This window comes from Drosophila mauritiana, chromosome 3R, assembly GCF_004382145.1.
Source record: "Drosophila mauritiana strain mau12 chromosome 3R, ASM438214v1, whole genome shotgun sequence".
NCBI classification, from domain to species: Eukaryota; Metazoa; Arthropoda; class Insecta; order Diptera; family Drosophilidae; genus Drosophila; species Drosophila mauritiana.
The window spans coordinates 1,826,732-1,840,916 of NC_046670.1; the positions used below are offsets into that span (position 1 = coordinate 1,826,732).

The following is a 14,185-nucleotide window of genomic DNA, read 5'->3' on the forward strand; positions in this document are numbered from 1 at the left end:
GGGACTTGTAAATAAAAAAATACCGGTGACCCATTCTCGGAAATTTCGTTAAGCAACAGGCATGTGATAGTAAAGGCATTATATTCAAGCCTTTATTATTTCTTGATTTTCGTGGCTGACAAGATGCCTTGTAAATCTCTGAAACAATGTCCAATCTCATTAGGGGATAGGCCACACGGGTCAATTGCCACACCCCCAGAGGCTCTAAGGCCACTAATTATCAGTTATAAGTGGGAATACACTTAATGTGTTCGTTTATTAACAATTACCGTGTACACCGTGTAAATAAAGTTAAGTATAAATTGGGAATTTTAACGACAATGGCCCCAGGGAATCAACACCCGCCATGTAAGTTATACACACGTACAAAATATGCGTTAATACAATCGAAATAGTTTCTTGAACAGTTTTAATATAAATTAATAAGCTTTATTTAGGTTTACTATAGTTTTTGAACTTGTCAGCTTAAGCCACATAACCTAACAACGAAACCATACGCACGGGTTAACAGACAGAATTACACTTACAAATAATTTGTCACCAATACTTCTCACTTCGCTGAAAAACCGTTTAACAACTTCAAACCAAAAATGGAAACAAGCGGATATTGAATAGGTAGGTAGTAATAAAGTAATATATACGAGCCACACCAAAAAGAGGTTCAATGCAATGTGAAAATAGTTGAAAACTTTCGTTAAGATTCATCTACATTGGTCGGCAACCAACGAATAAACTGATTGTCTTCGTCCTTAAGCCGGTTTGCACTTACAGTATAAAAACTTTAACTCCATGATCTTTGTCACCCTTTCTTGACTGACTATAGTGACTATAGTTCTTCGGTCCGGTCGTCCGTTTAGTTGTCGCATTGCCCAGGAGGGCGAAGGGGGGTCTGGGTCGTGTTGCATTTTGCAATTGGCTAGCTAGCTACAATGTATAAATAAGTTTAACTATTGGACCTTTACAAAGTATTGCAACAAACTGCCGTTCTCTCAATATACAAAACAAGCTACAAATAGTATAACGTGTTCTTTAAGTTTAGAGCAGACTTAAGAGAGCATGTATAGCTTTCATCTATCATAGGGTCGCCCGCCGCAACATCTCAATTTGTTATCAAAAATGTTCATACAAAACTGTACACCTAGAGTGAGTATGTATGTATATCTTAGTAGGTGTTTGTATGCGGTAAGCTACACTAATATTGGTAATTGGTATCTGCAGCTGGCTTAAACAGGCTTTATGGCTCTATAAATATCGTTCAAAAAATAACTTTTCTCTGCGCACCAGAGGTGTATCTGTGCTTCAAGCGGGACGTTCATACTGGTGCCGTGGGACATGTTTGTAAAAATGGTTTGATTGTATCTTAGTTAGTTTGTGCTGCCGCTTCTCTTCCTACTTAGCTTTAGTTAATGACGGTTCGGGTGGGTGGGCATAGGTGGCGTTTGTTCGGTAAGTTTCGGCTCATCCGAATGACGTTTGCCATAACTGATTTTATGTATTGTACGTATTTAAAATATAAATTATCAAAAACAATCCATAAACCGAGCTCTCTTAATTTTGCGCTGCTGTGGTGCCAGTCGTCTTCTGCTACTTCTGCCAAGTTTCTTGTTTGTCTTGTTCTTCAATCTGGTTCAGTTACACGCTAATCACTTAACATAAACATAATGAATATCATCGTAGTACACCTAATCAGCAGTTATTTGACTTTGCGCTGGTGCAGACTAGAACTACTGCTGTCCGGGTTGAAGATGGCATCGTTGTTGGATAACACGCCCTCCTTGAAAAAGCCGTCCTTGTAGGCACCATTGGATTGCCCCTTGCTCTTGACGTACTCGTCCTCCATCACCGGCTGAAAAGAAAACACAGAGTGCTCAATGAGTTCAATGGGTTCAGACTCCACTGGACGGAGGCACGATGGCACGTGTGCCGCCAGCGAATGCTCAATTGTGTGCTTTTCTAATGGGCGGCAGATTGGGGCTGGGACTGGGCTTGGGCCTTCGCATCCGGCTTCACATGTGAGCGCTAATTGAAACGTCCCCCGCCTGTGCTGAGAGTTCGCAAGTGCTGTTTGCCTAACTCAGCTAGTTAGAATTTTAAGTTGATCAACAAAATTATGATGATATAACTGCCCACGCCGGCTCGCCCCTCCCGCACCAGACTCTCACCTTGGTGAGGTCGGGGCGTCAGGGCCTTGGGTATGTAAAGAAAATATGTGTGCTCAGTCCCCACTTTTATCGTTCAGGGGCCGACCTTGTGTCCCCCCCCCAATTAGCCGCAGATTAGGTGAGCGGTGGCACTAAGACCTACCATGCAAGCCCCAGTATTGCTGCCGTTCGCAACCAGGGCGTCACCCTCTCCAAGATGCTTGCTGTGCCCATTCGAAGCCGAGCCGTTGGCATAGCCATTGGCCTTGACCGCCTGCCGGCGACGTCGAGCTGCGTTGAGATATTTCGCTTTGTAAAAGTCGGAGAACAGGAACAGGAACATAACGCCGTGCAATCCGATCCAGACCATGAAGCCCTTGGGGTAATCACATTCGCGGAACAGAAGCTGGAACTGGTGGGTGAAAATGGCCACGAATTGAACCTGCAATCAGAGGAAATCCTTCAGAAATCTCGCCAACGAAGGTGACCTTTTTTACTACCATTTGGAAGGTGGTCAGGTACTTCTTCCACCAGATGTACTTCTGGTACTTTGGACCCATGGCGGCGATCATGTAGTAGAAATACATCACAATGTGCACAAACGAGTTGAGAAGGGCAAAGAAGGTGCTATGACCGCCTGTGAACGGGAGAATTACCGAGCTGTAAATTTTCGATCCTTAAAATCGTGATTACTAAATATATGTACGTACCTGGTGCAAACTTGAGACCCATCCAGACGGAGAACGGCATGCAGCCGTGATGGATGACGTGGAGTGTGGAGACGTGCTCGTTCTTTTTTCGCAGAATGAAGAAGAGTGTGTCGAAGAACTCGGTGAACTTAGATATGTAGTACCACCAGCAAATGTTGACCATCTAGACGGTGGAATAGAGTTTTAGTTTACGTTCGCAGGAGTAGCCCTGGGCCAATTTACCCGCATGGCCAAGCCAGTGGTGCTATAGTCAACGGGCTGACACTTGAAGCTGTAGTGGCCCCACCATCCGCTCATTAAGTACTGCAATGGAGGGAAATACGGATTAAGTTGATGGCCTGATAAGGATGGCCTCCAGTCACTCACCTCATAAAAGATCCACGCGCTAAATATTGTTTGTATCGCGTTATATACAACTAAAACCGATCGCAGCTCCATCGGTTTCCGTTTGGCCATCAGCCTGGGCCCCAGGGATTTGCTGAAGTAGGCATAGAATATGCACATGCACAGTGTGGGCAGTGGCGAGGATAGCAGAAAGAAGTCGTTAACGCGAGGATCTGCAATTTAAAGACGCATTCAGGGAATGACCAACAAATAACTCCTGGTTCAGACATACCGCTCTTATTGTCCATTAGGTCCCGATACCACTCCTGCGCTTCTTGCAGTATGATTGCCATTTTGTTGTCGCTTCTGTTTGTGGTTTCTGTGTTGCAAGTAATGGGATCGGTCCTGTATTTGGTGTGTAAACCGAGCTGCAATGGAGCGGAAAGGTGTTGTTGACTATAGAGTGTACATATTTTAATGGGAATGTAGGGAACTGCCAGCCAGAGCTGTATTTAAATCAGAGCCAACTTATGACCCCGCCAGGGGGTTTGGAATTGATATTGACGTGAATCGCCAAACGGCAGACTCTGCGCATCGGTTTTCATGTGCATGCCTATATCTTAGTACGCTTAGCACAGACACTGTAATTGGCAATGCATTAGAGGCAAAACACATTCAAAAGCAAGATTCATGCAATTAACAATTCGCCCGTGTATCAACACTTTAGATCAGGAAATTATAGACAGTCCCAGTTGAAGCGGTAATGAGGGGCGTGACTTGGCCACTTGCACAATGCGAGCTGCTATTTCTGGCCAGAGCAATTAAGATGCCGCTAACTGGACAAAGACTGCACTTTGTACCGGCCGAGCGGAATCCAGGTTCCACATTCCAGCACAGTGGGCTCGGGCCATTCCAATTCTGATCTGATCGCGGGTTCAGAAAGTTCAAGCGATACGCCGCCGCGGGTAATACAGGTTCTCGCCACACGGTCTTATGAATATCAATTGATTGCCGGACGGGGCATCGAACGAAATCCAGCGAAAGCAGATACACTCGCGCCGTCTCGCTTTTTTCATTCAGAGTCGAGCTCATTAAAAGGATAAGGTTTGTCATTGAATACGTTATGTGCGAGCTTAGAAACGTGGTGGAAAAAGGTTAATACGAAATTCGTGGGTATTGAGGAAGAAGGGTAAGCTCTAAAGTATCTTAAATTTATGTACATATATCTGTTTAACTCGTAGAAAACCGGCTGTAAATACAATGATTTCTATTGTAGATTGAAAGAGTACGATCGGTGGAAGAATTCACCGTTGGCTGTTCCTTTCTCTAAAGAATTTGCGCTTATAAAGAGCGAAGAAAGTTCGGGGGAAATGTTGCACATTGCACACCCATGAAACATTGAAGAGTTCCGATCTATGTTACATGCATCGAATACATAAACAACTTTCCAGATACTTCCCAGCACTAGCCAAAGCCATCTGAACAGGTGAGTTACGGCAGTTCAGGTTGCTTTTTGAATGTCATGGGCAATAAACTGGCCATGGCGATGGTGATGGCGATGGCGATGCCGATGGACACGTAAGACTTGGGCAACTGGCTCAATAAGCGTTGACAAAAATGTGCCGCTTTATGGTCGCTGCCATTGCCTCAGCCAGCGTGAAATTCGCTGCTGTCGCAACCGGTGAGTGGTGCTCGTAGTTCGCTGTGTGGGTCAGTGGCACGCTTTCCGCGTTGGCCTCGCCCGGAGGCACAGCATCCGCGAGGTGTGGCGGCCGCACCGGGCGGTTGACTTGCGATTTCGCTGTTTGATTTGCATAATATACAAAACGCTTGCGATGACGCTTCCGCAGAGGGATGGCCACCAGCCAACACCACCACCTAGCTCGGCATAGGAGACGGATCCCCACTTATGTAAGCGGCTCGACGGGGCAGAGTGCTCGGAAGAAGATGCAAGATACGGGAAACACAAGCCGGCAAGCAAACGAGGTGACAACTCGTGCTCGAGCAGACGTCCTACCGGAGTGTCGACCAGGTTTGGTGCTGAGCCAACACCGATGCTCTCGTTGCTCTTCCGGTCCCCTGCTCCTGCGCTGGGGCCGTTCTATCAGATTGGGTTCATAATCGCCTCCGTAAGGGGCTCGTGGTGCCTGCACGCTATTGTTTACACGGCTGGGTTCTGCAGCCGCTTGCATTTTTGAAATCAATTAGAGCGGCTACGCCCGCAAGCCAGGGCACAAGCGTTCTAGCCAGAGCAGAACCGAATAGCAAAAACGGCGTAAATAGTTTGATGAGCTTGCTGATTTTATCGCACTCACCCCAGGGGCGGGTGTGTATGTAGATTACACGGCGGTGACCGGGTTTTCCGTGGCAATCGCTCGCTTAGAAAACCTAATTAAGTGGAAAATCGATGACAGCGGACCAAGAGCTCCACGGCGGAAGCGCGGATGACGCATTCTTGGGTGATAAGCGCGTGCCCGTGATGATCCAAATATTGAAAGCGACAAGTGAGTCACGGACTTGGGATTTAATCTACAGCAATATGGGGCCAATTTTTTTAAAAATATGCCCCTTGCGATAGCCAGCAATCAGAGGTTGGTTGCGTTGGCCAGCTGTCCCCTTATCAGCGAACCCCATTGGACGCATCCGACGGGGCAATCGGCTAATTGGATTCGACGATAAGCCGGCTATCCACCTGTGTCTTCAAACCGGTGGAAGTCCCGTCACGTTTCGGGGCGATTATACAATGCGCTTGGCCAAGAGCTGAGTGCGTTAGCTTGGACCACGCACCTGCCTACTTTTTGTTCAATATTCAACCGTCTGCCCCACTCGTATATTTACGTATTTTGGTTTTGGTTCGAGTTTCGCCTATGGGGCAGTACTTGCTGTTTGGGTTTCTAATTAGGAGGGTGTTTGTTATCTAATCACAGTCACTCGGCAAGGCCACGCACACACTCGGACACTCACTTGGTCAATCAGCACGGGTCTCGCCTTCTTGGCCCGTCGGAATCACTCGAATCGGAATTGAAGTCGAATTTGCAGTCGGCTAATCGGTCATTTGGCAACTGCGGCGGACGATCGGTTGTTCCGTTTACGCGATGCTCCACCTCGCACGCTTTTAAGCCAACTGACGACTGGTCGGATGTGCGTCTGAACCTTATCAGGCAGCGGTGGCGACAACCGTCAACATCGAAACCTCAACCTCGGCGACTCGACTCGACGAAGTTGAATCGATCAGTGCGCTCACGAGTACAACGATTATACGGCTTAACTGTGAATCACGCCAAGTACCTACTGGGCGGTTATGGTATCTGGTATCTGGTATCGGGTATTGTGTATTGTGTATTGGGTGTTGGGTATCGGGTATCGGGTATCCACCATTCACAGGGCTTATCACAGGCAAAAAGTCAAAAGCGGCGCGAGAGTGGTCGAGAGCCCAGAGGCAGACACAAGCCGCTACGTGAACCGTTGTCCAGCGAGCCAGAAATGCAACTGACGCGGCGCTCCACTCCGGCGATCAAAGATGGCCTGGTCCGTCTTCGTACGGCTCATGTTTGTGGCCGAGCCGCGCTTACATTGCAAATTATGTATTTATGCACAGCGCCGGCGGAGAAACTAGCACCACGCTGCACCGACATTCAAAGGGAGATGGTATTCATGTAGGAGCTTAACGGAGCAAGAGGCGCAGTATGGCTCAATACAGTTATTGCGGCATAGCTCGGAAATCTTGAGCCCCTAACTATGGAAAATCCGAAAGTCGCGTAATCGAGAGTTCTCGTACCTTGTATAAGCCGAGGTCTGAATTAATATATATACTTATTCGAGACTATACACTAACTAAGGTGTTTCCTAAATGAATTCAAAGAAAGTTGTATTTTGACTTTAGATTTTGTGTGTATAATAAAAAACTATTTAAAGCCACGAAACTACTAACAACTAAACTCAAGTAGTACACTTCACAGAATAGATAAATGTATATTTATCGGCATTGTCATGTCAAAATCTCGTTGCATGTATGTAACAAAATATTTGAAATATGAAAAAATCAGCACGAATTGGGAATTAGAGTGAGCTGAATAAAAATGGAAACGTACATACATGTCTGTTGGAAACCCCTTTACTTTTTCTTGCTTAAAATCTTAAAAGCCGTGCTAATTTCGTTATTATACTAAATGGGAGGATGCTATTATTTTTCATTCCAGTTAACTTGAATATAACCTATATATGAAACCCCACTTGGAATGCTATGGTTTCTTGACCGCTGGTGTATGCCAGTGGAGCCGAGCGAGAGAAAACCACGCAGGGAGATTAAAGCGGCGGTTTCTGTGCCTGCTTTTCTGCTCTCCGTGGCAAGTCGCCATCTTCTGCGGCACAGTTGGCTTTCTGATGTAACAGCGGTTGACGCGACAGCTCGTTGACCAGTTGGCAATTTCCATTTCCATCCATGGCTGCGATTTGGCTAGCTGGCTAGCTGGCTAGCTGGGCAGTTGGCTGTGGGCCACTAGAGCGCCGTCGAAACCACTTTCGCTTTCGGAGCCTCTCTATGCTGGCGGTTGCGTCGATGGCTTCGCTGGCCGTGATGGCCACCCTTGTTTACGGGGTTGCAGACGCCTGGCAGACGATTGGCGGCAGACACCTTGCCGACCGACGGGTGCATTTGCCGCTTGCGAAATGGGACCGCATGCAACAAGTGCGCGGAAATCCCCGGCCAACCGAACGGAAACGAGAAAAACCCCGATCGGTGCACAGATAGAGATAGAGAGAGAGAGAGAGAGAGAGAGGGAGAGGGAGAGTGAGAAAGAACGGCTCGGAGTCGGTAAACCGTTACCTGCATGCTCGAGGCCTAATTTCTGGACTGGTCAGTCAACCAGCCAGTCTGCCCCAAAACTTGGCCAACTGGAAATACGATTTTATATTCTCCGCGCTCGCTACTTTCTTTTCGTTCGATTTCTGTTCTACACAGCCAAATGCAAATCTGACCCCTTGTCGGCCATCAGTGTCTCATCAGCCCCCTTTGGGGGCGTGGTGTGGGCGGCGCTGGGTGTTTGCTCTTTCCCGATTCTCGGTTTTCGATGGGTTCAATGTCCGGCACGTGTCGGTCGAATGAACCTCTGTTTGAGCAGAGTAATTAGTGACAAAGTCCGTTACAAGGGTCAGGTTTGCTTCACAGTTTGATGCTTCTAAGACTGAAAACATCATTTCGAAAATACCATTTATACAATAATCCTTATCTTATAAACAGCTCCTTTCATGTAAACTTGAAGGCACAATAAATACCTCGAAAGAAAGAAGGGCCGATCCTGTCTCGAGTTTGGTTGAACTCGTTGTCACACCTTATACGTGTTTACAAAAATGGTCACTATCTAAAAATATTCAATTCGTGCAATGAGAAACTCTTTGAAACTTAAGTAAATGCACATATATGGTAAGGAGCCAATTGCATACTGCATTCTAAATAATTAGATTGCTGCTTGAGCTGAGTAAGGGGAATCAAATAGTTGTTGACCCCTCTTCTCCTCAATTTCTATCCTCGCTGTTTCTTTGTTTCAAATGCCTCATCGGACCATTACGAGCGATCGAAGTCTCTAGAATGCACAAACATGTAACTTAAACCTGAATATTTCGGCGCGAAACCGCGTATGCAAATATGCAAATAAAGAGCGGACCGAAAAGCAAACATATTACCTACTAATCGGGTCAAAGTCAGATACTGGTATCGAGGGTCTTGAAGATTACTTGTATTTGTTACAGCAATCATCGTTCAAAAACAACGCAAATTAACCCGCTTACAAAACGGAAATAGCAACACGTAATCCGAAATGGAATTCATGGTCAAGTTGCGTAGTACCGAAGACCCATATCGTTGATAGATCGGCGGCAGACGCAGTGCAGCTCCACAGGTCCCGCAAGTCGAGGGTATTATATGCACCAAACGATGATCCATGTCCAGAAGTACGGATCCCTCGAGTTCATTCTACATTTTGAATTTATGAATGAGTGTGCACACACCTGTATACTTTCGTGTATGTACACGAATATGAACACACTTGTGCTCATCTATTTGGGCGAGATAGTAACGCTCCATGAATTACCAATGTCGTCACTATTACAAATGTAGGTACATAAATAATGGCAAAAGAAATTACAAGTTAATTATTCAACGACTGTGGTACCTTTGACTTAATAATAAGTAACTTTTGATTGTGCATCGCCGCTTAAATCGCTATATTTTGGAAATCTAAAATCACTAAGTCCACTTGATGATAAAACGCACCAACAAATCCGACTACTAGAAGAACAAATTAAAATTTTATTGGTTGTTCGATCATGACAACACCATAATTGAAAAAACTTTTGACTTTCGAACGTTGAACATAAAATATGATTTTGACTTCTGTGATTATTTTACCACTCGACATTACTTAATAAACTAAATTAATAATCTTTATAAAGAGCTTAGAAAAGGTAAATTTTGTATAATATACTTATTTTGTCAAATGTAAAATCTTCCTTTTGACAAATACTTTCTTCGTAACATTCGTTTAGCACTTCTTCGTAGAGTAAATGTGCATACGAGATTTGTTTAATAAAAAATAGAACATAGAACGGATTTCTATCGGCATGCCAAAAACTTTTCAAAACTGAATCATCGAGATTGAAATCGTTTGATATTTGTCTTCCCAATTGCTCACAAATATCTAAATAAAACCTAATCAAAATTATGGGGTTAAAGGGAGAAATGAAGAAAGTCGTAACACTATTAGTGAGCTGCCTTAAAAGCGGTCGGCTGAAGCCAAAGAGTGCTATCGGCATTAATTAATTAGGGGTTAAAGTCTTCCAGATTGTGCGGAGATAGATTAGGATATCTGTTTCGTATTGCGAATTTTTTGAGGGTTTTTCTTAGATATTTGCCTGGGTTTCGTTGTTTTGCATGTAATATTGTATTTCGTAATATTGTATTTGCGAAGGTGTTATTATCTGCCGTCCTCGTTGTTAAAAAATAAATATTAATTTATTTAAATGACGAAATTTCGAAAATCGCGGCGATACTTTTCGTTTTGTGTGAGTGCCCGTTTTGAAAATATCGAGCCAAGCCACACAAGATACTTGGAATTCCGATCTCCTCGCAAGCAAATAAAGGCGGCGGCCCTCGATCACTGGCTTGGATCGCCAGAAGCGTGGTCGGCTATATTGAAACGAAAGCGCAAGTGAATCGCGCGGACCGCTCCCACCTGACGACTTCAGGTCGGCCGGCCGATTCGTGTATGTATGTATGCACATGTAATTTGTTTGGCTGCTCGGGAAGGTCAGACCCCACGGAAAACCGACCGAGCTGCTGAAACACACGATGAAAGTTTCCATCGCAGGCCCGCGCTGCGTTAATCGTATTTAAATGCATCGATGTGTAATTATGCACATGCTTAGTTCCCGATGCACAGGTTACTGGTGTCAGGATTGGAGGCTTTGTTTATTGTTTTATTGCGACTCTGCTTCGGGCATTCTAAATTGCGGAGAAGCCGCTGAGACCGAGGGCTCGACTTACGTAACACTGGCGTGGTAAGTTTGCCAAAAATACATAAAACCCGTCCGGATTACGACAAAAACAATGAAAGTAAAAAACCCAAAAACGCACAAAGAAAGGCTGGGGAAAAATGAGAGAGAGAGACAACAGCAAGCGACAGAGAACAACAGTACGAGTCTTTGGGGGAAAATGATATTAATGTGCGAAATGTATATGAGTAGGTCCCGTCAATGTCGAAAAAAGAAACGGGAAAGAAAGCTGGCTTCGACTGGCCGAAGTTTGTGTACCCTGCAGACGGTCAATGGGAGACCAAGCAGACCAATCGATAATATAGTAATATTAATCATTAATTATGATATTTATAGTTTTATAATTCCTACATTAACCTCAAGATAGCAGAGTGCTCTTATATTTAGAAAAATCGTATGCATTGCATCTCTTCTATTTTGTATAAATAGAAATACTAAAGGGTTTAACCATTTTGAGGTAAATATTCCATATTGGTTGCTTAGTGTACATTTATGTGAACGGAAGTGCCATTATACCCATTCCTCGTAGAGTATACCCTACTAAATTCGTTAAGAAGTTTGTAACACTGTCTTGCCATCTTCTATCGATATGCCAAGATAATGTTGAAGTTCCTCGCTTACACTTCCACTAACTGACTAATAGGCCTCTGATAGTCGAGGAACTCGACCAGTTTTCTTTTGTTATTTTAATATAATTCATAAGATACCATAATTATGCGAAAGCTGTATAAACTAATAACTTGAAAAATAATACTCTTAATATTAAGGACTGGTTGGATTGGCAGACTTCACAGTCACTAAGTCAAATTCTCTCATTGCAATTATTATCCTTATATGGGCGTATTATGATCACGATATACATATTTCAAGATATGTTGTATCGACCGCTTTATAAAATCTATTGGTACTCCAGTGTTCTGGAGCATAAGTATGCCAAAAAAAACATTTAATATTCGAAACTTTTACCATAGACTGTCTACTAATCGAACTATAGCTGTATACCTACACTAGCTCCTTTCGACGGAGAAGTCGCTGGATTCGCATTACCATCATGAATTGGATCTGTTCATCTCACCGCAGATAACGGCATATTTGTCTTTATAGCACCGCAACAGGTGGTGAGGCTAGTTCTCTTGACTCTGACGATGCTGTCACTGTCCATCGAATGTGGAAGCCCCGAATGGTGCTGGGATCTTGGCCAAGCATCTCAGTCTCAGACGAGGCCAGAGAACCCGTACGATATCATTGTTCTTTTCTTTCTCCATAGGACAAACCGGTTAAAGAACTTTCAGCATAATAGCAGTGCCCAAAAGTGCTTATTAAGCATGCGCTGCCGAAAGACATATTAGCGAGCACCTCCATATAAACCAGAGGACTAACAACACATGCGATCTCTATAGCCAAGTTCTCTTGGACTTTGGCCGAATTTTTGTGTTGGCCCGAATAATTTGAGAGTGCTTGTGGGTGTGACCCATACAGCCAGCCGATTGTGTATCTCCTCTCCTCTCTTCTGAGAAAATCGGAGCCCGGCAATGAGACGCAATCTTGAGATCTGCCGTGTAAACGCGGATGAATATTTGGATTTGATGTGTTTTCTGAGCAATCTAAGCAGATAATGTGTTTGCTGAGCTCTAGCCAGTCGCGCCAGCCAAATACCTCGCGAGGGCCAAGGTGCAAAGCGATCAATTAGCACTTTAGCACTGCATTGTTGCAATCTATTTGCGAAAGCCCTTGACTCTTTACGTAGCTCCAGGTTCGCTTTTCTGACCACCGGCCAGCGGTAATTGATGTCACACCACATTCTCCAGGTGGTACATACATACACATGTGTACATGTCTGATCGAAGTATTTAGCGCACTCGTTGGCTGACCCTAAAAACCTGAAAAAATGCGAATGCAACTACATTTCTCGACGTTTCCGCATTCGCCGGACAGGTGAAACTTTTTAATTGACTGACATAGGCGACACACCACTGCACTCCCAACCCAACAAAGGTACACAGTAGGCGCAAGGAAGACGGCTACTTAATACTATTAAATACTATTAACACTTTTAAAAAGGAACCAGCTGCTTTAGGAATTGCCTAAGCTGCTGCTAAGAAAGCGAGTAAGATCGATGATAAAATACTTCTTATGCGGTAGAAGTTGTACCACTAAAAAGAAGAAATATTCTGTATATTCGAAGTAGCATAGATGTTCTTACTGCTAATACCCGCATTACTCAAATAATCCTTTTTTTCTCAATTGAGAATCAATGGTCGAAAATATAATTTCCATTGTTATCAACAAAATTTCTGAATAAGTGATTCATGAATTACAGTTGTAGACCAAAAGGGTCAATTGTTTTTTACACTTCATGGAACCAGATTAAGCCAATAAATAATATTTAATTCATTTAAGTACGAACAATAGGTTACCAGAGAATCTATAAAAACAAGTCAGGAATAATTGCTTTAGAGTTTTCATCCCTCTCACGAAGGGCACCCACGTCCCTGTGCGCTCTCTCTTAGGCGCCGACACGTGTGAGCTCTTCTGCTCTCTTAGTTGGCTGTTGCTTCGCGGCGGCTCTCTTCCGCACCGCCATCTGACGCTGCCGCTGCGAATGGGCGCGGCGGGAAGCAGAGCAAGAAACAGTGGACTACCGCCACTTTTTTAATTAAACCATGAACCCACAGGCAATGGCGGTGATGACTAATATCGCCGAATCGCAGGGCGAGGGTGGGGAGCAGCGGGAAAATGCCTCCGCGACTGTGGCGATACTCACCTGCGAGGTAGGGTGCGGAAGGCGGGGGCGAGCGCAATTGGAATGGAAGAGGAATTCCGAGTGCACACACACGAATGCACTCGTGCACGGTCACAAATACGCACTCGCGAAGGAGAACGAACGCAAGTGTAAAGGGCCCGCGCTTTTGGGAATTGAACAATCGACTAGTTTCGGCTTGGGCTGGCTGCCGATACTTTCGATACTGAAACTTCGATACCGCGGGCTGGGATGCCGATGGCTATGGCGATGGCAACAAACAACAGCAACGCCAACAAAAGGCACTTTTTCACTCTAAATTAGCTCGACACACACACGCACCGCGTCGGATCTCACCGCACATAAAATATATCCGACAACATATCGTAACGGATTCACCATGCAGAAAATGCGATCTAGCCCAAAAAAAACTATATGCGCTTCCTAAAAAAATATATTAATATCGAATTACTTCTTAGTCAACTAGCCATATCTTTCGGATTTTTTGGAAACGACAACGCGAGTGAAATCGTTCAGCAACAAAGAGCGCGTTTTGCCAGTCGCTTAAATATATTTTTGTACAAACGTTCTCGCCACTTCGAACATGTTCGATTGGGTTGGCAGCAGCTAAGCAGCGTGTTGGCACGAGTGTTGCCGTTTTAGCATTTTTAAAGCTCGACTTAGGATATTTGGTAACGGCGGAGCCCGCAAAAAGTGTGCTG

General features: G+C 44.7%; 1 protein-coding gene across 1 annotated transcript; it reads right to left on the bottom strand.

Moving 5' to 3' along the window:
• Positions 1 to 1,693: 1,693 nt before the first annotated feature.
• Positions 1,694 to 3,603, bottom strand: LOC117142617 (elongation of very long chain fatty acids protein AAEL008004). The gene is made up of 7 exons (XM_033306702.1): positions 3,468 to 3,603; positions 3,218 to 3,408; positions 3,074 to 3,154; positions 2,852 to 3,014; positions 2,642 to 2,778; positions 2,305 to 2,583; positions 1,694 to 1,846 (listed from the first exon to the last, which is right to left on the bottom strand). Exons 1-7 carry the CDS (start codon positions 3,526 to 3,528, stop codon positions 1,694 to 1,696), a joined length of 1,065 nt encoding a protein of 354 aa, XP_033162593.1. The 5' UTR covers positions 3,529 to 3,603.
• Positions 3,604 to 14,185: the final 10,582 nt, after the last annotated feature.

Bases quoted from the DNA above. Each gene is read 5' to 3' on its own strand.
- LOC117142617 (XM_033306702.1), bottom strand. From the start codon at position 3,528: ATGGCAATCATACTGCAAGAAGCGCAGGAGTGGTATCGGGACCTAATG. The intron at 3,409-3,467 runs GTATGTCTGAAC...TTTAAATTGCAG, and splicing joins CCTAATGGACAATAAGAGCG to ATCCTCGCGTTAACGACTTC. The intron at 3,155-3,217 runs GTGAGTGACTGG...CCTCCATTGCAG, and splicing joins GCGCGTGGATCTTTTATGAG to TACTTAATGAGCGGATGGTG.